Genomic DNA, 22883 nt, shown 5'->3' with positions numbered 1-22883 from the left:
CATCTCTATTGGTTTGCTGATGGGCGCCAACAAAGAGGACATTTTAAATAGTGGTATTGATTAAAAAATGTTATTCTTATGCATTTCGTGCCAATTAAATTGAATTTCCATGTTCTTTTTGTTATTTTGATGATTTCTAGAGAATTATTTACTAATCTAGCTGTCGTTCCCCATCATTAAATTAACGGCTTGCAATGCTCAGTTCCTTTATTTGCGGTTAATATATTTCTTAATTAAAAATATCCTAATTATAAACATGGGAGAAGGGTTGTCAGGGGTCTGTTCTGGGGTATCGGGCACCATTGGTTCAGGACTTCTTTGTATACGAGTGGGGATATTGGCCTTGTTTCTCCATCCACCGTCTCAGAAACCAGGGTAAGTCGATAGGCAGGTGGGCAGGTGCGTGGATCGGCGGGTGGAAGGGTGCACGGATCGGCGGTCGGTAGGAAATGCGTTTTCCAAATTTTGCTAACCGTTCAATTTCGCATATCATTGGAATTTCAACACAGTTAAACCTCTCATCGCACCCCAAACACCTGTTACACCGACACTGTAGCTCGACTTCACATCTGCTCTCGGCTTGGTATTCATTGCAGGTCTGGTTTAACCCCAGGTAGCAGTACCTTATCTCTGGGCACCACGCTGGAGTGTCTTCCAAGGTGAAGTAGTTATCCGGGCACTCCGATTCGACATCTTGACCAGGGCTACAGGGTCGTCTATAAAAGGGAAAACTAGGATTTCGTTTTTCAATTAGCTTTAATAGTTATAGCTTATAGATTACGGTATAATGGTTTTAAAGTTTAAAACTGAAACACTTACTCTGTGGCCTGGACTACAACGCAGCATAGCGCAACTGTCAGCAGGAGCAGTTTACCCAAACGGAGCTGAAGTTGGGACCGCATCTTAGCCTCATCCTGGCCAGTTTCGGTCCTTTCCGCTCCTTTTATACCCGTTATTCCAATAAGATTTTAATCTATGTAAATGCCTCGGCACAGACTTATTAATTAATCGGTCTTGCTCACTGAAGCGAGAGAACAACCTACGAACTTGACCGATTCAGTCATTGCGGTGGTCGTTAAGAAATCCTTTCTAAATTCAATGTCCAAATATTAAAAACTTATATATATTATAAATTTTATCTTTTGACGCAGAAAGGTGACAATAAAACTAACTACAAAGAATAATTAAATACAATTTTAGAGACAATTACGCTGAAGCTCTACTGTACTTTTGAAGGATTCCGCCAAGACGCTCGTTTTTTAACGGACATTCCAGTTAATCGATTCTAACATGGAGGTCAAGTGTAATTAAATCAAGCGAATGTCGCGGGGCGTTTTTTCAAAACTTAATTAATATAATTTTTTAAGCTAAGGCATGCGGTTCGTGACCTCGGGGACTGCCTTCCACAGTGATTAATATATTTTATTAATATTTGTGCAATAATAATAAATAATACGCTTTTATTCAGCGAAAAAGTAAAATAGGAAATAAAAACATATAAAATAAGGATGAGAATATAATGTTTGGCTGCCTTGTTTAGTTTATGAACCAATGTTGAAGTCTTAAGCTCTGCCAACTTGAACTTCGACTGTCAATGTTGTGTATGAGGACCCTAAAAGCAGCTTATCAGCCGTGTCGAATGTTTGGCCGAATGACGATCGGCGATAGCACGTGTGGGCTGATAAGCTAGCAACGATTAGACTGATATCAGCTAAAGCCTTATGGGGCTACAGAATCAGCAGGCCTTCAGTGTCTTGGCACCACTAAACGGAGCAAGTCAGGTGAACGGGAGAATGACGGGAGAAACTGTGATCTTAGCCTACTCTGGGGGCCTGGATACGAGCTGTATCCTCAAGTGGTTGCTGGACCAAAAGTACGAGGTAATCTGTGTTCTGGCTGATGTGGGCCAAAAAGAGGACTTTGTGGCGGCCGAGAAAAAGGCTCTGAAAATAGGAGCCAAGAAGGTAAACTTTAAAATAATTTTATATTATTTTCCAAGCACTTGCTTTTCATCCATAATCTGAATTCAAAAGGTGATTGTATCTGATGTCAAGAGATCTTTCGTGGAGGACTACATTTGGCCGGCTGTCCAGATGGGTCTTGTCTACGAGGAGCGATACCTACTGGGCACCTCGCTGGCCCGGCCCTGCATCAGTGTGGCACTAATGGAGGCAGCCCGTCAATGTGGCGCCAAGTACCTGGCTCACGGTGCCACTGGAAAAGGCAACGACCAGGTGCGCTTCGAGCTTTGCGCCTATGCTCTCCAGCCGGACTTAAAGGTGGGTCTAAATATCATTAAGCTCTGTAGTTGGCTGATAAGCCAAACAACCGACAGATAGATTGTTTTCTTATCAGTGCCCAGTATTTATTCTTTCTACCTTTTTTTTAATGCCAATATAGTACAAAAATCGCAACCGCTGATAAGCTTTGGGTACTTGACAAATTTTAATTTATTTACAAAGTATAGGTAATTAATGGTTTCCTATTACTTTTCAGATAATAGCACCATGGCGAAACGAGGAGTTCTGTCGCCGCTTTCAGGGGCGACAGGACCTCATCGCTTACGCCCAAGAGCATGGCATCGAGGTGAGTGCCAAGCCGGCCACTCCCTGGAGCACCGATGCCAACATCCTTCACATTAGCTACGAGTCCGGGATTCTCGAGGATCCCAACACTGTGGCCCCTAGCAGCCTCTACGAGCTGACCGTGGATCCTCTCACCCAAGCACCGAGTCAACCCACTCGCCTCACCATCGAGTTCCGTAAGGGACTGCCCACCAGCGTTAAGAATTTATCGAATGGTCAGGTGTTTATCCAGCCCCTGGAGATTTTAAACTTCCTGAACGAACTGGGAGGCTCCTACGGCATCGGGCGGATTGACATTGTGGAGAACCGCTATGTGGGCCTCAAATCCCGAGGAGTGTATGAGACGCCGGGGGGAAATATTCTGTTTACCGCCCACCAAGACCTAGAGGTGTTCGCTTTGGACCGGGAGGTGCTTCGAACTAAGCAGATCCTGCGGGACCGCATGACTGACTATGTGTACAATGGATTTTGGTTCAGTCCGGAAGCTATTTATGTTCGCAAGTGCATCGAACTGGCGGAGGAGAAGGTGTCCGGGCAGGTGACCGTCGAATTGGCTCCCGGCTACTGCCGCGCCATCGCCAGGAAGGCGGCTGAGAATGTTGGTGCACTGTATAATGAGGAACTGGTCTCGATGGACGTCCATGGTGATTACGTGCCCCAGGATGCTGGTGGCTTCATCGCCATCAATGCGGTGCGCATTCGGGAGCATGTCCGCGCTTTTGGACCTTACAAAATTCCGAAAAGGTCTCAATAAAAAAGAAAATTGTAATAAATATTATAAATGAAAATTTATTAATCTTTTCAATAATTATTTTTTTCCGGGGACTCCCTTGCCAAATTTTGAATAACCCATGGAAAGGACGATATGAGCCCCGACGAAGGCTGTAACTTTGCCAATAATCATCCGATTCCAAAGCGGAATACCTTAAACGATTCGTGGATTGATTCTTCACCAATTTCTATCAAAATCTAGAAACAAAATATTTTTTTAGATTTTTTGTAAACTTTTTGGGGAACCCCCTTGCCAAATTTTGAATAACCCATGGAAAGGACGATATGAGCCCCGACGAAGGCTGTAACTTTGCCAATAATCATCCGATTCCAAAGCGGAATACCTTAAACGATTCGTGGATTGATTCTTCACCAATTTCTATCAAAATCTAGAAACAAAATATTTTTTTAGATTTTTTGTAAACTTTTTGGGGAACCCCCTTGCCAAATTTTGAATAACCCATGGAAAGGACGATATGAGCCCCGACGAAGGCTGTAACTTTGCCAATAATCATCCGATTCCAAAGCGGAATACCTTAAACGATTCGTGGATTGGTTCTCCACCAATTTCTATCAAAATCTAGAAACAAAATATTTTTTAGATTTTTTGTAAACTTTTTGGGGGACCCCCTGCCAAATTTTGAATAACCCATGAATAGGACGATATGAGCCCCGACGAAGGCTGTAACTTTGCCAATAATCATCCGATTCCAAAGCGGAATACCTTAAACGATTCGTGGATTGGTTCTCCATCAATTTCCATCAAAATCTAGAAACAAAATATTTTTTAGATTTTTTGTAAGCTTTTTGGGGGACCCCCTTGCCAAATTTTGACTAAAACATGGAATGTTGGATATGAGCCCAAAATGGGGAAAATTGGAAGAATACTTCAACGCACGTTAGATGGAAATGAATATTTTTAGATATAGTCAGCCATTTGCTTAAGTTTCTTGTTTATCTAATAAATCGAATGCGCAGCGGAGATGTTGAAGGCACTTGTAGGGGAATCGAAAACACAATTAATGAAATATAACGCACAAATAAATATACAAATATCATTTCCTATATTTGCCGTGACAAGGACAAAAATAAACAGAAGCCGAAACAACCGGGAGCAACTGGCCGATGTTGGATTTCCCAATTGCATTAATCTTATTTCCGAGGATGCTCAGGTCCGGTGAAAGATGAGCAAAACAAAGATGTTTCTAGCATTTGCACATAAATGCAAAAACTAATATTATTACAACAAATAAATACAGTCCTTCCACTTCCGAACACCAGCTGTGATTGTATTTCAGACTTGTTGGATATTGGATATATACATACATACATCTACATGTATATATGTGTATATATTGGTAAATATCCTTCGGAATTTGTGTGCCAGCCAGTGTGTCTCTGGTGTAGGTAAACATTGTTTATCTATCGACAGGAATTGATGATGGAATCCAGTGCCGAGTAGAATTCATGGGACTTGGGAGAATTGGGACTGAAACAGAAATTGAAGTTTTTTTGGAAAAAAAACATATTCCCAAGGAGCGCCTTTCTTGCTTGCTTAAGTTTCGATTAAAGGCGCCGATTTGTTTTATAATTAAGTAATACAATTATTTATTAAATATTTAGTTTCCATAAAGAAATTTCCATACAAGTAAATGCATAACCATCCTTAATGAACTGGGATAATCTCATAAATCTTGGTTACTCATATGGATAATTCCTCAGTGACACACAAGCAAAACCTCAAGAGCCACGGCAGGGGGCACCAACTTAGCCTAGTTAACTTGGCTGGTTGGCTTTTGCCCATCTATACATCCATATAGCCATTCTACCCTGCCGTACATTCGTGCGGTGCATCTATCCATCCATCAGAAAGGACAATGTTGCCTTTGTTGCTGGTGGCACACGATCAGAATCAGACATTGACGTTTCAACTTTGTGCTAAACTACAGAAATTGCAAAAAAGGGCTTTGGCCAAAAAAATAAGCGAATGCAACCAGTTCCGAGCTCCGAGCTCACCCCGTGCTGAAAAAGTTAAGCTCTCGGTTTTTGTGGGATTATTTTTGAGCGTTCAAAGGATGTCGTTAGTCCTTTGCGATTCGCAGGCGCAACTTTGCCCAAGTCTTCACCGCGTCCCCTTTTTATGTACTCTGGTTTTTGCGGTGTTTGTGTGTTAGTGTGTGTGCTGATTTTTTTGTCTCGCTTTTTATTGAATTTGATAAATTGAATCAAAGGTAAACTTTGTGAAAAGTGCGAAGTATGATTATCAAGGCAGCTGGGTAAAAGCCGCTTAAAGCGTCCATTAAATGAATGCTAATTTGAAATTCGTTCTGGGTGTATAGATTTACTCGAAACAGCAAACAAAACTTGAAAAAGCTGCTACCAACACACAAGCTACAGTGCCAGGATGATAAAATAGAATTCCTTGTAATTGCAAAATACACATTCTTGCTCTGGTGCCTCCACACCTCCGTCCTCCGCTATCCTATCTGCAGACTTGGCTGAAAGCTGTCGGAGTGCCCAACAACAACTAGAAATTTATGGCCAACTGGAACTTGGAACTTGGCACCAGGAGCAAGGATCCAATGTTGCCCAGCACGCCCAATACACTTCGGCAAACATAAATTTATTTATGAGCATGTGTCCGTCGTCCTGGCACGCACACAACCACCCAGCCGTAGGGTCCTTCGCCAACGTTCGCTTCCGCCAAAGCGTACAAATTGTTTGAGGGTGAATTTTAATTATTCCTCATTGTTTTGATAGTAACACCCTCCACTCCCAGGATTCAATCGTCCTGACCTATGACTCTTTGGAGTGGATCTGCGTTTCAGACTACGATGAGTGTTTTAATTCCCAAAGTTTCCAATTTTCGTTTTACAATAATGTTTTAAAACAAAACGATAGTGGCTGTTTAGTGAGTTTCCAACATTGTTTTTTTCAGTATAAACTACTATTTCAAAGAACCCTTTTTAACACTTGAAGGTGTGGCTCTTTTACCCTTTCTTCCTGCCTTTTTTTCTTGACCTCTTTGAGTTGCTCTGATTTTAATTATCACGCAGTTGCAATCGCACAGCTGCGCTGTCTCTTTGACTCCTAATTTCCGACACCCGACTTCTAACCCCTGACCCCTGACTCCTGGCACTGGAGCTGGCATCCCGTTCCTTGGAGACGCCGAAACTATTCGGCGAGCGGAATTTTATTATTGAAATTTGTTTGCGCGGACTTTTTTGTAGCTGTTGTTGTAGCTGGCTCTGGCATTGGCACAGCCGTTGAATGCATTCTCATTTTGTAATTAAGTGCAGACAGAAGTTGGAATCAGGTCACTCATACGCCCCATTGGCCGACGGTGCGACGCGGCGTTGTCCGTGAGAAAACTTAATTTTTCAAATGAATTTTTTCCGACCCACCAGCGACGCAATGGCTTCTCAAATTATTACACTTTGTCGGTTAAAAGCAGCGAATCCTCTTATTTTTCGTTTTGTTTTTTTCGGTTGACCCAGGTCGGCAGCGACAACAGCTGGAGTTTATGTCGAGTCGAGTCTCGTGGAAAAGCGAAACTAATTAATTTGTGAACATCGCAGGTGGATCTAAGGATTTCATTCATTTTTTCCAGGTGCAGCACGAGTCCTGCCTGCGTAATATTGTTTTTTACAACTACCTTTTAGGTAAATATGCAAATCGCCCCGCGAAACTTTTTCTGTGCAATTGAAATTGAGTTTTAAAGTTTCAAAATCCATTTTAATGCATTTCGCTCCCCACTTTTCCGCGCATGCAATTCCCAAAGCGAGGGTAAGCCCAACGAGCACAAGGTAACTACAAAATACCAGATACAATTTTCCAACAGAACGTTTCCCTGCCAACGCCGGCACGTGGAACGTGGCCAGATTATGCTGTATTATCACCTGTAAATCCTTATTGGCAATCAAAACTTTGCCAACACAACTGCCCAGTCGCCCAGTCCCCCATTCCACATTTGCCCTCCCAGCACCTTTGTCTATTTTTCGTTAGTATTTGTATTTGCTACTTTCAATGGATTCTGTAAAATCTGCGAAATCTGTGCATGGAGGCAAACTTTTAATTTTATTGGAAAACTTGTTCAGTTTTTTCCTTGTGTTTCGGCTTTCCGTTATATCCTGTTCCGTAAAATACTGATGGTACTCACTATTAGGGATATCATAAAACAACAAAAACCTAATACCATTTTGCAATTTTAATTTACAAGTTTGGAAATTTCATTGATGACGGAAAATAGTCTCGAAAGTGAGGTATATTAAATCATTGCCAGAAATAAATTAGTTAAAGTCTTATGTGTGTCGAATATAAGTCTTTAGCTCTACCCAATTACCCAGAAACCCGTGACAATGTCTGTGGTGAATGGCGGATAAAAACGTCAAACTGTTTGGAAGACAGCCGAGCCTCTGGTGAGCCCGGAAAAATGCCTCTACCTGGGTTCTCACCTCTAAGCTAATCGTGTGAAGGGGGGAGGTAACGGGAAGTTGGTGAAGCCGACAGGATGGCAACCGCATCACACGGCACCGCAGCATATTTCCGTCACCGATTGCCTGCCGATTGCAACGAGGCTTGCCAGGTTGCATTGGCATTAAACTGCAAATCCGCAGTCGAGCTATTCTCGCATGTAATGCTGATGTCGACATTTTACTGCTGCTGCTGTTGGTGTAGTGGCTGGTGCTATTGCTGCAACTGGCATTGCCATTGCTGATGCGGGCTCGTGTTTTGCCACAACAGCGTGGCAGAGCCAGGCAGCGACACCTTCTGTGGCAACAAGGAAGCTCTGCAGACATTTCACTTCCATTCCCATTCCCACCCCCGATCCCAAACCGTTGGCCACCATCCTCTGGAAACTGCAGTACTTGAGCATTGCATCGGGTTCCGCTGCTGCTCATGCGATCGGCACCGGCTGCTGTTGTGGTTTTTTGCATCGTCCTGCCAGTCCAAAGGGCAGTCCAGAGGCAGGGCAGCAGCAGCAGCCATAAAATCCCTTGCAATCAGTTGCATGCAACAAACACTTTGGTCCATGTCCCCTTAGCGCCTGCTTCTGTTTTGTGCAGTGAACTCCAGACTAGAGACTCCAGACCAGGACTCAACATACAAACTTGGCCGTTTTATAAAAGGATACATTTACGTTTGTTTGCTTGGGATTCCTTATCGAACACACATGTGAAGGATACAAAACACACGCAGACACTGAAGTGCAAAACAATTTCCTAATTCCGAGCATGGCTTTTGTGCAATTTATAGATTTTCGGTTCTTAAAAATAATTCGAAATGCAAAGTGCTGTTGTACTGCCGATAGCTCCAAAATGCAAAATGAATTTCTGCTGAAGGAAATATTGAGTCTTTGTCTGTCTATTAACTAGTAAACTAGTAAGTTTATCAATAAAAATACTTTGAATTTCATTCGGATTGGGCTTGGAGAATGTTACACTATCTTTAATAGCAAATCCAGAATGAAACCTCTGATTTTATTTCTGTTTATTCATTTAGAAATCAATGAAAATAGGATTAGGAATTCGAGTGGATTTTCCGGCTTTAAATGGCTGCTTGTCTAATAACCAACAGTCACTTTTGAAAGTTGGACCGAGCTTCCATGTGAGATTAAATTTCCATTCTGAAAATAAGCTCCGGGCTAACAATTGTCGCGTTGTCCTGGCAACGCCGCTAAAAACTATCGAACGGAAAACAGAAAAGCCATCATCCTGATTTGTTCTCTCAAAAAGCACGGCGTGTTCGACAAACATTCGGATGTGGTATAAAAATGCACATGCTCCAAGAACTAAAAAACCTTTTGGTCTGAAACCAATGCGGGACAAACTTTTTGAATATTTAGCAAAAATGTCAACGTACAAAAACAGAGTGTAACAACTGACCGAATCGGAACCCGAAACACGGAACAAAAAAATGAAATCTATCTGGGGCAGTGACGCTGCCAGAGGGCTAGGGCTTAGAGGGTTTTATCCTTGTGCCGGGGTCTGTGGAAAAATGTGGAAATATTTTTGGCGCTGTCAGTATATCCGGCAGACGCATGAACTCGTCCAGAGCCAACAGCCAACTGAAGCCGGTTAGGAGCTTAAGTTCTTCGGAGTTTCACGTGAAATAGGTTGCAATTTCCAGCTCCTTGGGTGAATGCTTGAAAACCCCAACAATTCTGAAAGCGGACTGTCTAGAGCTGTCCTGAAATGAATTGTTTGCGAGCAATTATTATTTGACAAGCATTTTAATGATTCTAGCCAGTTAGGGGCGTAATTAGAGCATCTTCGGCGGCAGACCGCAGCGGAGGAAGAACCTTTTGCGAATCAGTTGCAGTGGCAATTATAATTTCAATTTTACGATTTTTCAAGTACGACTCTTCCACCCAGACACTGGCAGAGACAAAGCCAGGCCAGGGTTTCGGTTTACTTTTCCTGCCACAGACTTCGCTTTCCGATCCCCCCGTCCGAGTTGCACTCCCAATTGTCTGACTTTTGTTTATGCCGGTTGTGTGCTTCGAAGTGCTTAGTTTTAATTCCGGACCAAGAACAAAGAAAACGAAACTGTATATACACATTGTACTTCTATATATACTTGTGGGGAAGTGCACTAGTCATTTGAGAAAGTTGGTCATACTTAATTGGAACTTGTGTTGCGCCAAATGAGTTTTTCCTCTTGAGTGCCACGTGAGAGATTATGGAGAATATTTATACAATTTAGCTTAAGCAATACCCAGGGTCTCCTCCTTGAAGAGTCTCTGCTGTGTATTATTTGCACAAAAACCAGGATAATCAAACGACTTCACGTGCCTGAAATGGATTCCGTTTCCGTTCCTTTCTCAGCCAAAAACCCGATTTGATTTGATTTCTCTCCTTGTTGTGTCAAACGTGTTGAGATCCCATCCTTCGCCTGCCCATCTCTCCCCGAGGTCTTCAGCACATTGGAAAACATTTACATTTGGCCCGATTCGTGCTCGTTAACAAAAGATACATATGTATCTCGTAGATGCTTGGCTTTTGTGTGCGCGTTTTTTATTCCCTCCTGCTTGGTTAGATTTAAATGCCGAATTTTCAATGCAGCACACATCTTCCTGGGGGAATGGGGGTGCCAAGCCAAGGACATGTGCTCACCTGTATCTGTCCGTGAGCATCTTCCGAGAGCGAGAGTGTAATCACTTGTACTTAATATGCAGATGATGACAATGTGACAATCAAACCGATTCCAGGTCGCCAGATACCTCTGCCTGCTCCTTGTTCCTGTGTCTCCCAATATGGCCCGATGTTATGCGAATCGGATTATTATTATCATTGTTATCGTTATCGTAAAAGGCAAAAGCAAAGCAGAATGCGCATTTTCCCCCATGTCCTTTCTACTCCTCCATCTCCCCATTTCGGCATAAAATCCGCTTCTCCCTTTGAGCGCGCAGATTCCCTTCAGGCATAAACGCATTAGACTCCGACTCTGTCGGCACTTTGAATCCTAAAAAGGCAATTTGTTTGCATTATGATTTTTATCTTTGTGTTCAAATTGTTTGTTTTCATATGTAATGGCTAATGCAAAATCAAATACAAGCAACACTTAAAGATTTGACACGATCTCGTGTCTTTAAAAGATAAAATTAAAAGGGCGAAATTATTGCAAGACTCAGTTACCAAGGAATAAAATTAATACTGTGTTATAGACTTATATTTTTTTATTTACCAACCATTTAATAATATCAAAGACTTCATAATGTAAGCTCCATACTATAGACTTTATCATTTAAAGTTAATTTAACATAATGTTGTCAAAAAATGCCTTCAACTTCTCCCATCAACAAACACAAATTTCCAGCGGTCATTTCATTTGGGGAATGAACATTTTCATTCGGCATGTGTTAATGCGATGTGGGGCAAGAGGAATGTGGCATGCAACTCGAGTTCGGGTATAACTTCATAAAAATGCCAGCCAGTTGCACCGCAAGATTTACTGCATCCAGAAAAAGAGAACAAAATACAAACCGTTGCCAGTCAAAAGTTTGGCTGCGATAAATGAACTGACGAACGCGAAAGGATAACAGCAGGATACATGTGTGGGCCAACGTTCAGGAATACAAATGTGGGAAACATGTTTGTTTTTACTCAATTTGTTGCTGCCCTTTTGCGTTTTCACTCTTTGGCTTTGTTTTTTGGCGAGAACCCACTCGAGGCATACGGGGCCAAGTAATTGGAGGTAGGGAGGACCCTCCGCTTTTTAACTGGAATGCAACAGGAGGCCGCGTGTTAATGCTGAAAAAAGGACAACAAGCCAAGGACCCTTTGGCAGCAAAGTGGCAAAGTCGTGACGAACTCTGAACCCTGCAAAAGCGAAAAAAAAACAAGGGGAATGGGGCTGAAGTGCCAGCTGGATGTCGCGGTCACTTTTCATGCTTTCTGCTGAGCCTTTTCAGATCCTTTTTCATTTTCCCGACTGGGGTTTGTTTGTGGCACTCACTGGGCTGGGCCAGCAACAAATGTCTGGGGCTGAGAGTCACGCGCTGAATTTAATGCCCTGCCAATGCTCCCAAAAAGGGGCGTGTCAATGACTCTGGGTCACCAAATGGTTGTAGCAGGCAATCAGATTTCTGGCATTTCATTGATTGCCCAACAAAAGTCGATGGCCAAGTTTGAGATCTCATTCTCATTCGATTTCGTTACTCATTCGCCCCGTTGAACGCAGAAGGTCTGATAGATAGCTATGGAGATGGAAATCTCTGACATCTCCGATGCCAAAAGCAGGCAACCGCAGAAACAAAACTTGCCAAGGCTGTTCAGCATTTCTGCCAACTGTCGGTGGAAAGTGAACTTCCACAAACATCCAGTTAACAAGAAAGAGCTCAGAAAAATTTAAGGTTTAAAGGGGCAAAAATCAATGATATTAAATAAAGTATTAATTTAGCAATAAAAAGATGATAAAAGTATTGCTTGTAGCCTATTGTTAACGGCTTAGCACTTCAATTCAACCCACTAGACTCTGGTTACTAGAGTTTGGAATCCATTTCTCTTTCATCTCCAGCCTCCAAGCACATAATTTCCTGGGGGACTTAATTAGAATTTAGCTGGGTCTGTATGTTTCCTCGATTTTGCCAACACAGCCCGCATGTGTTGCGCAAATTTAATTGCTCTACAAAGCCACAAAATAGACAAACAAAAGTTCCCGCACCGTCTGAAGGAGTTGAACATGAAGACAAGACACAGATTTTGCCAAAAATAAAAATAACGAAACAATTCTGGGAGCCCGCAGTGGCAGTCGCAGTTTGAGAAGGCAATTTCAACTTTTCCCAGTGTGTACTTAATAGAAAATGACTTTATTATAAGCCGGCTTGGATTTCTCCAAGCGCCAATTTTCAACACTTGTGCTATTTTACGCAACTTCGGGGTACCATAAAATATAATATGCAATAATAGAACTTAAAACACCATGATTTGTTCCACAAGAATTAAATTTTATTTGAAGTTAATCTTCTGGCGGAAATAGAGACTCGATATTGTGACAGTAGGCAATCAAGGTTCTATCTCGCTTATCTGGATATATCTTCCCCAGAAACTCCAACAGTCCGGGCTGCCGCGAGACAACTACAGAATACTCTTCGAATGAAATTACGCCATCTTTGTCTTGGTCGAATTTTCCAAATAGAAATTCAACCATGTCCTTGATAAAATGATTTTTAAATAATATATATTTGGCAATTTCCAGATTAACTTACTGCTCGCAATTCATTGACTTCGTCGTCATCATCACCGTAAAAGAATTTTTCAATGGCCAAGCCAACGACCTCACGATTTAGAGACACAGTGCCAGCACTTGTATACACCTTGTAGAGAAATCATTATAAATATCTATTCATTAAGATTTAAGGTCTTACGTCAAAAGCGAATCGCATGCGTGCCTCAAAGTTTCCGTTGAGAGACACCCCGAAGACCTTCATCCAAGCTTCCGGCGAGATGAAGCGCCCATCCGACGTGATGTTCATCGAGATGCGATCGATGATCTGGACATCGAAGATGTCGAACATGACCAGACAGAGGTTGTACATCTGACGGGTGGACATCTGCCGGGTGCCGTTGTGGAGAGTGAACTTGTAGAAGACGGTCAGTAGGCTGACCACCTCGTTGTAGGTGAAGTCGGTCGAGGAGGTGAAGGTCTTGAAGAGACTGTTGTACACCGTAAGAAATTTTGTATTGGCCATGTCGTCCATAGTGAGGTCGATGCGATTCATTGTGGCTTTTCTTGTTTGCACTTATTTAGTTTTTTTTTTGTTTTTTTTTTTTATGATTATAGTGTGGGTGTAGGTGTGGTGTGGTGTGGTGCGTGTGTAGAGTGTTTGTGTCAATGCTGTGTTAATTTTGTGTTACCCCCGAAACGAAAGTGTCGAAAATGATTAACGTGTGTGCCACAGGCCTACTTAAAACAGAATGCCTGAGCCAGCACCCGGCCGAGACAAATTGCAAATAGATTGGGTAAGTCTCCCTGTTCCGCCCAAGAATGTATCGAGCGCAATTTAAAAGCAATAAAAACAACGCCGCGACATAAAAAATACATCAGCCACGCTACACGGACTACATCTGTCCCCCATTTCGGTCTGAGGATTTCGAATAAATATTTGAAACAATCCTCCGCATCCGAAAAAACTGGAGCGGGCGGAACAGAAGGGCTGGAACCGAAAGAATGAATGGCTCAAAGCTGTGCGCATGAGAAACGCGAATATAATAATCCAAACAAAAGCGCCGAGATGGGTGTAAAGCCTTCCATGTGGAAATTTGGCGGAAATGGCTATGTAGCCATTTTGTTTGGGGTAACAAATGTTTGGTCTGCCCGCCCCATACCGCCCCATTCCGACCCATCCCCATGTTGTGTAATTGTATGCCACATACACGCATGCCACACCTCCTCCAAAAAAAGGCCGCTCAACATGGCATAATAACAATAAAACGAAAGGCAAAGAGCCTCCGAAAAAAGAAGGCGAAAGGCCGCAAGGATTCACGCTCCTTAATGCCCCCGAAAGTTGACATCGCCAAGTGTTGGCGGATTTACAAGCGACCCGAGTAAAGAAAACTGGGCTGGATATTGTGTGGAGTTTTGATTGATACATTTTGCATTTGGTATTTGGAAGAGACTTAGGGAATAAATTAAGTTAAGCAAGACATAAAGTAGGCAGCTGAAAGTATTTCAAATTTCCACAAGGCATTCAATTCAAAAACACGAAACAGTACAGAAGCCTTTCCACAGCTTTAGATTAGATTTTAGTAGAAATACGAACACCATAGGCCTTCGAAGACAATAGATACATATTTAATTATACAAACAACATGGACAATCTAGACTCCACCATCGACACCATGGAGAACAGCCGTTTTGGAGCCATTTATGGTGGGCTAATAAAGGATCTTGCCATCTCTTCGAACATGACCCCGATGGAGGTGAACTGCTTGCTCATGATTTACTACAAGTTCGCCAAGGTCAATGGGCCCGGGGCCAAGCAGATGGTCAAGAAGCAGTTCTACCAGCTCTACTTGGTGCTCTTCAACGTGGCCAATGTGCAAATCATTGAACGCACCCTGCTGGCCATCACCAAGGACACTAAGTTTGTGAGTCCTCAGGCCTGGATTTCACTTTTCAATCTCTATATTACCAAGGACATCAATGTGCGCATGCGCTTTGCCTTCGATGTAAGTCTGAATCCTTTTCCTTCATTTAATTTGAAATAATTCCTCTCGCTTTAGGTCTACGATACCAAAGGAACTGGCGTCATCGATCGGGAACAAGTCGGTGTTGCCTGCGATAAGTTCTTCTACGGTGAAGACGAGGACGAACTCAACGAGCTGAAAGCGGTAAGCAACTTTACCTATATATTAATCATATTCTAAAAAGAACTTAGACACATCAAATATTTCAGGACATGACCGAGTTTATAATGAAGAAGTTCGATATTGACAAAGATGGCGTCATCTCCTTTGAGGACTATTCAAGTGTGGTATCTCAGCAGCCCATTCTGGTCGAGTTCTTAGGCTGGCTTTTCCCGTCTAGGAACGACAAGGACCTCATGGCTCACTGTATCAACTTTGATACCATACTTAATGTAATGGACAATAGTTAGCCGTAATCAGAATAAAAGAATATATATGAGCATTGACAAAAATACTTTATTAGGATTTTATTCAGGATTTCACAGTGATTTAAAAAAAATAATGTAGGGTTTTGTTGTGTTAATTTTGGACAGTTACATTTTGGACTATATTAGGTCTACTATTTTAAACTTAATTCCATACTTTACGCGTGATTACAAAATTTTTGAAAATTTTAACAAAAATGTCAAAAAGCAAAATAGTATTTCAAAATATAATGTATATATAATATAATGGAATCTTAAGATTCCAATTTTTGGATTTCTTTGAAAAAGTAGGCTCTTCTTATCATGTTTGTCATTCAATGTTGATGAGTTTTTTATTCAGTTTATAACTCAAACTCAAGACAACCACAACACGATACACTTTTAAACGTTGCATAAAAACATAAAATATGAAAAATATTTTCCAATATTGAATAAAATATATTCTTTACATCATACACAAAACATAAAAACCACAAAAAAATACACTACACGACCGAAGGAGAAGCGCATATTGAAATTGCAATAAACAAGTCAAGTGGCTAAACCATCTGAAATAAAATAGATTCGCACAGCAGGGCAAAAGCTTCAAATACAAATAAAGAAATATGTCAAATTTAGATGCATCCATGGACACTATGGAACACAGTCGTTTTTCCGCCATTTATGGTCCGGTTATCAAGAAACTGACGGCCTGTACTGAACTGAACACTCAGGAAGTTACTTGCCTGATGTTGATCTATTACAAGTTCGTGAAGATGAACGGTCCTTTGGCGAGGAAAATGATGAAGAAGCAAATGTACCAAGTATTCCTGTCACTCTTCAATGTGGGCAGTTTTAAAGTGGCTGAGCGCACTTTAAACACAATAACCAAGGATGTAAAGTACATAAGTCCAGAGGCATGGATTTCGCTTTTTGAAATTTTCACAACCAATAACCTAGAAATGCGTATGCGCTTTGCCTTCGCGGTGAGCCAGATCTTAAATGTTGAGAATTTGCAGAAAAGACAGCATCCTTTTCTTGCAGGTTTACAATACTAAGGGCACTGACGTTATTGATCGTGAACAAGTGGGTGTGGCTTGCGAAGCTTTCTTCCATGGAGATGACGAGGAAGAAGTCAATGAGCTCAAATTGGTAAGCTCTTTTATTTTACTATTTTTTTTTCAATATTATTTGTTCCACTTTTATTAAAGGATATGACAGAGTTCATAATGAAAAAGTTCGACCTGGACAAGGATGGTGTTATCTCATATGAGGATTATTCGACAGTTGTAACCCGACAGCCCGTTCTGGTCGATTTCCTGGGATACTTGTTCCCACCTAGAGACGTCAAGAACCTCATGGCCCATTGTATAAACTTTGATACGATACTTTCCAGTCTAATTATGTAGCTAGATGTATGTCTATATATATCTGTATGTATATATGTATTTAATAAATATATTTCAAAAGAGATATAGTTTTTTAAGGTAAGAAAGCTATAAAATATTGGTATTACCAACGAGACTAAGGCATTGGTTCGCCAGGAAACTATTGGCTTGCATTTTGATATTAATACTGTTTCCTCGACCTCATTCCTGAGGTCCTTCCATTCACCACATTTAATATCCTGCATGGGATTCCAGATGTCGGTTAAGTAGCTCATTAGCTTCAATACCCCTGATTGCATTACATTTGGTTTGATGCGGCCTTTATGGCAAATAGTTCCTGAATTGTGGGTGCTGGCCCCTGCGTATTCTGCTGGCACCTCATTCTGTTAATTTTCCTGATTCAATTGCCATTTTCCTGTATTTGGGGTATGGCTAAGCCGATGAATACAAATACGTGATTTGCCATGATTTGGCATTTATGCAGTGGATTATGTGAGGCGAATTGATTCACATTAGTGGTTGCCGACTACACTTTCAATAGGGCCATCCGAGAGCCTGCTCTCGACATCCGGGGGCAAGTTTTATGGCTTAATTTAAACTTGGCAAATAGATTGACTTTATCGGCCTGCTGCAGTTGACAACTGTCGGACTGGGAAGCCCCACATCAGCAAACTCGGCCAGCATGTGGCCCAAGGACCCAGCCAGAACTAAATACGTACGTAGTCCCGGCTATAATAGTTGGTCTTTTGTTGCGCTACCCGCCGGCAACTAACATGTTTGAGTCTCGCCGGCATCAACATTAATTATCCCTGATAGTAATCATGCAATTTGTACGTGAGCCCGATTCTGGGAGTCTTAGTCGCCGGAGCTCCAACTAGCGGCCCCCGGGCCATTGGAATCCATGCTGCGGTCTTTATTGTGGCATTAACAGCAGCATCCGCTTCGCCTGCAGGCCCGCCACCATCATTATGCTCATTATTGTCGTCAAAGGCATGCGAGGCATTGAGGGAGTCCTGCTGGAAGGCAGGATCTGGGGGCCCTGGATACCGGACCGTCCGGAGTGAATACGCGTTTGATGAATTGCATTAGGACATGTATGTAATTATAATCAATTAAAAGAGGACCATTCTTGGGGTGCTCAGCTATTTAGTCTGCATTTTAAAGGATGCCATGGAGGGACTATGGACACACGGATAATAACTTTGAAAGAGACATTCCATGTACTTAACAAAGCCGTGTAATTTTTTTTAAGGCAGTAACATGCCCTATTATATCCTAAACCAGTTAAATAGTGCCTTTGACCAAAAAAGTCTGTATTACTTACAGAAACAAGTTGGAGAGTAAAAGTTCCTGCTTGAATTTGTATGTCCATTTGGCCGCAGGGCATAGAAAGTGTCTGCAGAGAAAGAGGGAAGAGAGTTTGAGCTATCGATGACGCAAAGTAAGCTGAGGGGGCTAAGCAAACAGACCATTTAGCTCAGTGGACAATACAAACTTTGGATTCTAACGGGGCGGAAAAGTCGAGAACTAGCCCGGCCTCCCACCAGCTGCAATTTTCGATTAAAATTCCAGTTTGCAATTCAATTAAACACTAATTAAAAGACATTTTTCCGCCGAAGCCGTAAGGGCGTTCCCTTTGACAACTTTCCTCAGTCTCTTACTGACGCACATCCTTCCTGGCCCCTCGCTTACCCTTCCAGCTCTCTATGGACTCTTGGCAAATTTTCTTTTTTTTGTCTCAGGGGCTTTCCCCAGGGATCTCGGCTCGGCCTGTCAAAGTGGCAGCGGATGTTAGGCCACCCACTCGGGATAAGGCAGTCGACAAATGCGCACAAACTGTGATAAATGGAGGCGCATTGGGGGAGCTGGCCAAGTGGGAGTCGTGGCATAATGAATGGAAGGGAGTGACTGGGGGTCAGGAGGCGGAGAGGAGATAAAACACAACAAAAACGATGCAAAGGCAAAGGGCGGCCAAGGAATCAAAGCCAAGTATTTTTTGCTGCATTTCTGCACCGGCTTTCGGCTTTCGGCTTTGACTTTCTCTGGGCCAGCGTAAGCGAGTGAGTTAATTTCTGGCCAACTCAAAAGCTTCACGGAATTTGAGTTCGTTAAAGTAAATTTCATCTCCTCTTCCTGGGCGTTCTCACTGTCCTGAGTCCTTGCTCTGGTGGCAACTACTTTGTGGCAAATTGAGAAGGGAAACACAAACAAAACCGGTTAAAAGGCAGAAACGTTTGTCAATTATATCCCTGGGCAAGAGCCAGAATAAGGAGAATGTGTGGTTTGTATTTAAGTTTTTAAAAGTGTAGGTAGAACTGGAAAATGTTTGGTGGCTTAGTATATCCTAGACTGTAGGACCTAGGGATTGGAATTTAAGAACCAATTACACCTTAATTACATACAATATCTGTCATAATTTAGAATTCTTAACTAACCATCAGCGACTTTTTCCATTAATTGTACAACTTTTGCTAATTACCAACTATTTTGGGGAAAACTTTTAATTTCATAGAACATTTTCTGGGTAATTTGAAGCAGCTACTAAACAGTTCTGTGGGCAGCTCAAAGTCTGAGCTTTCCATTATCCGGTTGAGTGTGCTCGTCAAAGTACCCGGCTCGGATGCACGGGCGGATGCATCCTGGCAGGATGAGAGACATTGCAGCAGGGGGAAGTAACGAGCAAAGGAGGAACGAATCCTGTCCGGGCCAGAAAATATTTGACGGCAACTTGTCGGAAACTGCTTAATTGCATCGCAGCTCAATTATGCGCCTTTTACACGTTCCTTTATACTTCAATTTCTTTTTGCTTTCCAATTTAGGACCATTTGACATCGGGATCAGGATAAGAATGTATTGGTCGCATGTATTGGTGGCCACCAAGCTGCATATCATAGTGACAAAAGTTCAAGTCATTGAAGCTGGCTTTCATTTTGTGTCGAATATTTGCGGGGCATCCCTTGACCTTCGTTTCGGAGAAAGTTTATCATCGTTTTTTGATGTTGCTATTACAGTTCCGTACTCACTGCCTCGCCGCGAGCTAATGCCGTAATCCGATTTGGGATTGGAAATTCATAGAATTTTCATAAAAAAAACCAGCAGTTGAGAAACAAAAGGGAAACCCATACCAGCAAATAATTTTTACCAGGACCTGGTTGGTAGCGCAAACATAAAAAATAAAGCTCGGCGCGGACGTGATCCTCAATGGGAAAAATGCGGAAACGGTTTCGCATAAATTGTGAACTAATTACGATTTCAGTGTCCGGCACATAGCCATGCACACTGGCCCACATTTTCACAATCAATGCAAAAACCATAACAATTACGAATACAAATGCAAATATAAGCTGGAAAAAAAAGCAAGACCCCCCACGCACCCACACTCACCACACATAAAGGCAAACAAGGAAACCAGCTGAGGTTCTGGCCAAAAAAATGTTGGCATACTCTTTCTTTTATAAATATTTCAATATTTCACTTTAAAAAATAGATATATATTGAATAATTTTGAAAAGGTGTAATCTTTAAAGTTATGTAAGCTTACAGCTTATTAATGTCTTTTAAGGAGCCCTTTTATGGATATTCCTTCGCTCCAATGGAGTAAGCCTCTTTTCCCCAAGGACACTGTTAAGCCTATAACTCAAAGAGGAGTTCCTTGAATTAACGCGGCTAAAAACCTTTGTAGCGCTGATGTTACCTCGTGAAGGAAGGGTATATCAGCATTGGGCGCAGTGACTAGATTACAGTTTTTGGAAAGTCCGCTTAATGGTCGGGTCCCTTACCAGGGAGTCCCAAATTGGGTGCAAGGGCGAGGACGAAGGTGGGCTGGGGTGTGGGTGTGTGGGTTTCGGCTTTGGCTTTCTGCTGTTGAACCCATTTGGAGGGCCGAATGCCGTCTGTTCGACCACAGTGAAAACTCATTAATTTATTCTTCGTTTCGTTTGTTGAACTTAAAATAACAGCGTTAATCCGCTTAGCGCTGCCATTCAACTAAAAACAACGCGGCGGACAACAGCTGGAGGAGGCTTCTCATCCGCCACCCCGACCCACCGTCTGGCTGATAGGACCCTCTCTTTCACGGCTTGTGGTACTGTCTCTTTCGCTGACTGTGCCTCAACAATCAGCGAACTGCGGTTGGGAATGACAATGACGATGACGACTACGATGACGATGGGGATGACAGTGACAATGTCGCGCCGCCTACAAACAAAATGAATTAAGGAAACCACAATGACACAGTTACTGCAGCGAACGCTTGCACACTCTCTCATAAATGTATAAGCCAGTGTGTGTGAGGCAGCTTGTCAGGCTGTGTGTGTTAGCCAGTGTCAGAGCTCTTAAGTTTTAAGCTGACTTCAAGTTGTTGGCAAACTCTGGGACAAGAAGTCAAGTAATGACCCGAAAGCCAATGGCGGAAGCACTTCGCCGATGATTCAACTTGCTCAGGATGCAAGGATGCAAGCCCAACTTTGAGTCTGCGTAAATAAATTTCCGGAAATTCGTTAGCTTTCTAAATATTGATATGGAGTATGCCCGACCCCACAAACTACCAGTTCAGGGACTCAGTTCGGGGCTTTGTTTTTATGCCTATCCATAAACAAATATCCCCCCATCCGCACAGGCTACCAACGTCCTTATTTATATCTGGAGGATGTGTATATATCCGAGTGTCCCAACAGCTCAATGCGCATAATTTTCTTTTTTCATGCCGCTTTGGGAGATTTTTTCTTTGGCCGCCTAAGACAATCGAAATTCGATAATATTTTGCTCAGACACACACACACACACAGTCGGTTAGAAGGAAAGCGATGGGGCTGTAACCGGAGAAAGTGCCGCAGGACACACAAATGGGTCAGCAAAAGGAGCAAGTCGGGTGCCGAGTGGAAACCCATCAAAGTAAACTACAGCTCAGCTTTGAAATTTGATGACAGAAGAGGCCATGGAGGGGGTGGGAAGGAAAGCCAAACAGCCAGGATAACGAGTATAAAAAACAATGAAAATGCCCCGAATGCATGCTAAATAGAGAATTTACGTAAATGGATTTCTAGGCATTTTCGCATTTTAGCCTGGGAATTGAATATAAACTTTGTCTGTCTCCGTGTCGTTGTCCCTTTTCTGTCTCTCGCAGGATAAGCCCATCCGGCATGTGGGTGCATGTGTGGTGGTGTGGTGTACCAACATTAATAGGCCAAGTTTAGGCAAAGATTTCGTTTTATTATGTGAAAATTTATGAAAGCCTTCAGGCAGGACCCGGGCATTTTAATCGTTTCTCCTACTCGTCGGAGGCAGAGTCATTTGTGTACTTGTGCACTCGGATTGTCCGACTCTCCAGGGGTTAGGGGGCTGTGGTAAAGGAATAATTGGATATCCTTGTTACTTATTTACAGTCCTTCTGCCACTGCTGCTACGGCCACTCGGCAAGGCACTGCAGCTCTCCTGCTTCACTTTACTCCGAGAGCTCCGACTTGGACTTGGTGTCTGAGGTTTGGCCTCCGACTTGGGGCTCCGTGTGCTGCGAATGACGTTGACGTTTGTTGGCTTTTGAAAATGCTTTAAGTAAGTTGAATGGGTTCCCTAAGCTGTCCCAAAAGAGCCGCAAAGTATCCATGGCAATGCCACGAAGGCAAAAAAATCCTAAGTGTTTCACCAAATGGGGCTCCATTTCTCGTGTAATACAGCTATCAGATGCAATTTTTTCTATATTTCATTTAACATTTTAAAACTTTAACTGCTTAAAAGAAACAAAAGCTCTGAACAAGCTTATGGGGCTTCCATCAGTAATTGGTCTGGAATGTCCGATTTAATATCAAACCAAACCCAAAGCCAAACATTTTTCGACTCCATTAATTATCCAATGTTTCCTGCCTTGCCTCAGTGGAACGTGCTTCGGGCAGTGTTCACCTTTTCTATGCTCTGTGAAATTTAGCTGATTGCTTTCCATGTTTGTATCCGCATTTTCTCGTCCTTCCACAGTCATTGCAACAATCCAGAAGGACGACAAACAGGGATGGCTATTCAAGCTATTTTTTCTCCCACTCACTTTGCTTC

General features: G+C 42.4%; 5 protein-coding genes across 6 annotated transcripts; 3 read left to right on the top strand and 2 right to left on the bottom strand.

Annotated features, from left to right (window-relative positions):
- Positions 1-189: 189 nt before the first annotated feature.
- Positions 190-985, bottom strand: LOC26515114. Its single transcript, XM_014911898.3, has 2 exons — positions 820-985; positions 190-731 (listed from the first exon to the last, which is right to left on the bottom strand). Exons 1-2 carry the CDS (start codon positions 900-902, stop codon positions 308-310), a joined length of 507 nt encoding a protein of 168 aa, XP_014767384.1. The 5' UTR covers positions 903-985; the 3' UTR covers positions 190-307.
- A 770-nt stretch (positions 986-1755) lies between these two features.
- On the top strand, positions 1756-3368 carry LOC6499439 (argininosuccinate synthase). The gene is made up of 3 exons (XM_001954601.4): positions 1756-1964; positions 2034-2279; positions 2497-3368. Exons 1-3 carry the CDS (start codon positions 1794-1796, stop codon positions 3337-3339), a joined length of 1260 nt encoding a protein of 419 aa, XP_001954637.2. The 5' UTR covers positions 1756-1793; the 3' UTR covers positions 3340-3368.
- A 9415-nt stretch (positions 3369-12783) lies between these two features.
- Positions 12784-14367, bottom strand: LOC6501146. The gene is made up of 3 exons (XM_001954600.4): positions 13225-14367; positions 13066-13173; positions 12784-13010 (listed from the first exon to the last, which is right to left on the bottom strand). Exons 1-3 carry the CDS (start codon positions 13576-13578, stop codon positions 12816-12818), a joined length of 657 nt encoding a protein of 218 aa, XP_001954636.1. The 5' UTR covers positions 13579-14367; the 3' UTR covers positions 12784-12815.
- Positions 14368-14464: 97 nt separating this feature from the next.
- LOC6499440 lies at positions 14465-15500 on the top strand. Of its 2 annotated transcripts, none has more exons than XM_001954599.4 (3): positions 14465-15028; positions 15083-15190; positions 15256-15500. In XM_001954599.4, the coding sequence occupies exons 1-3, from the start codon at positions 14669-14671 to the stop codon at positions 15454-15456; spliced, it is 669 nt and encodes a 222-aa protein (XP_001954635.1). In that variant the 5' UTR covers positions 14465-14668; the 3' UTR covers positions 15457-15500. The 2 variants fall into 2 exon arrangements, with proteins under 2 accessions (XP_001954635.1, XP_032312082.1); XM_032456191.2 differs by having other exon boundaries at positions 14529-15028; positions 15238-15500.
- Positions 15501-15807: 307 nt separating this feature from the next.
- LOC6499441 lies at positions 15808-16938 on the top strand. The gene is made up of 3 exons (XM_001954598.4): positions 15808-16436; positions 16495-16602; positions 16662-16938. The coding sequence occupies exons 1-3, from the start codon at positions 16077-16079 to the stop codon at positions 16857-16859; spliced, it is 666 nt and encodes a 221-aa protein (XP_001954634.1). The 5' UTR covers positions 15808-16076; the 3' UTR covers positions 16860-16938.
- Positions 16939-22883: the final 5945 nt, after the last annotated feature.

Source organism: Drosophila ananassae, chromosome 2L (assembly GCF_017639315.1).
Source record: "Drosophila ananassae strain 14024-0371.13 chromosome 2L, ASM1763931v2, whole genome shotgun sequence".
Lineage (NCBI taxonomy): Eukaryota > Metazoa > Arthropoda > Insecta > Diptera > Drosophilidae > Drosophila > Drosophila ananassae.
The sequence above is the reverse complement of the archived record's forward strand: the minus strand, read 5'-3'. Positions and strand labels throughout refer to the sequence as shown.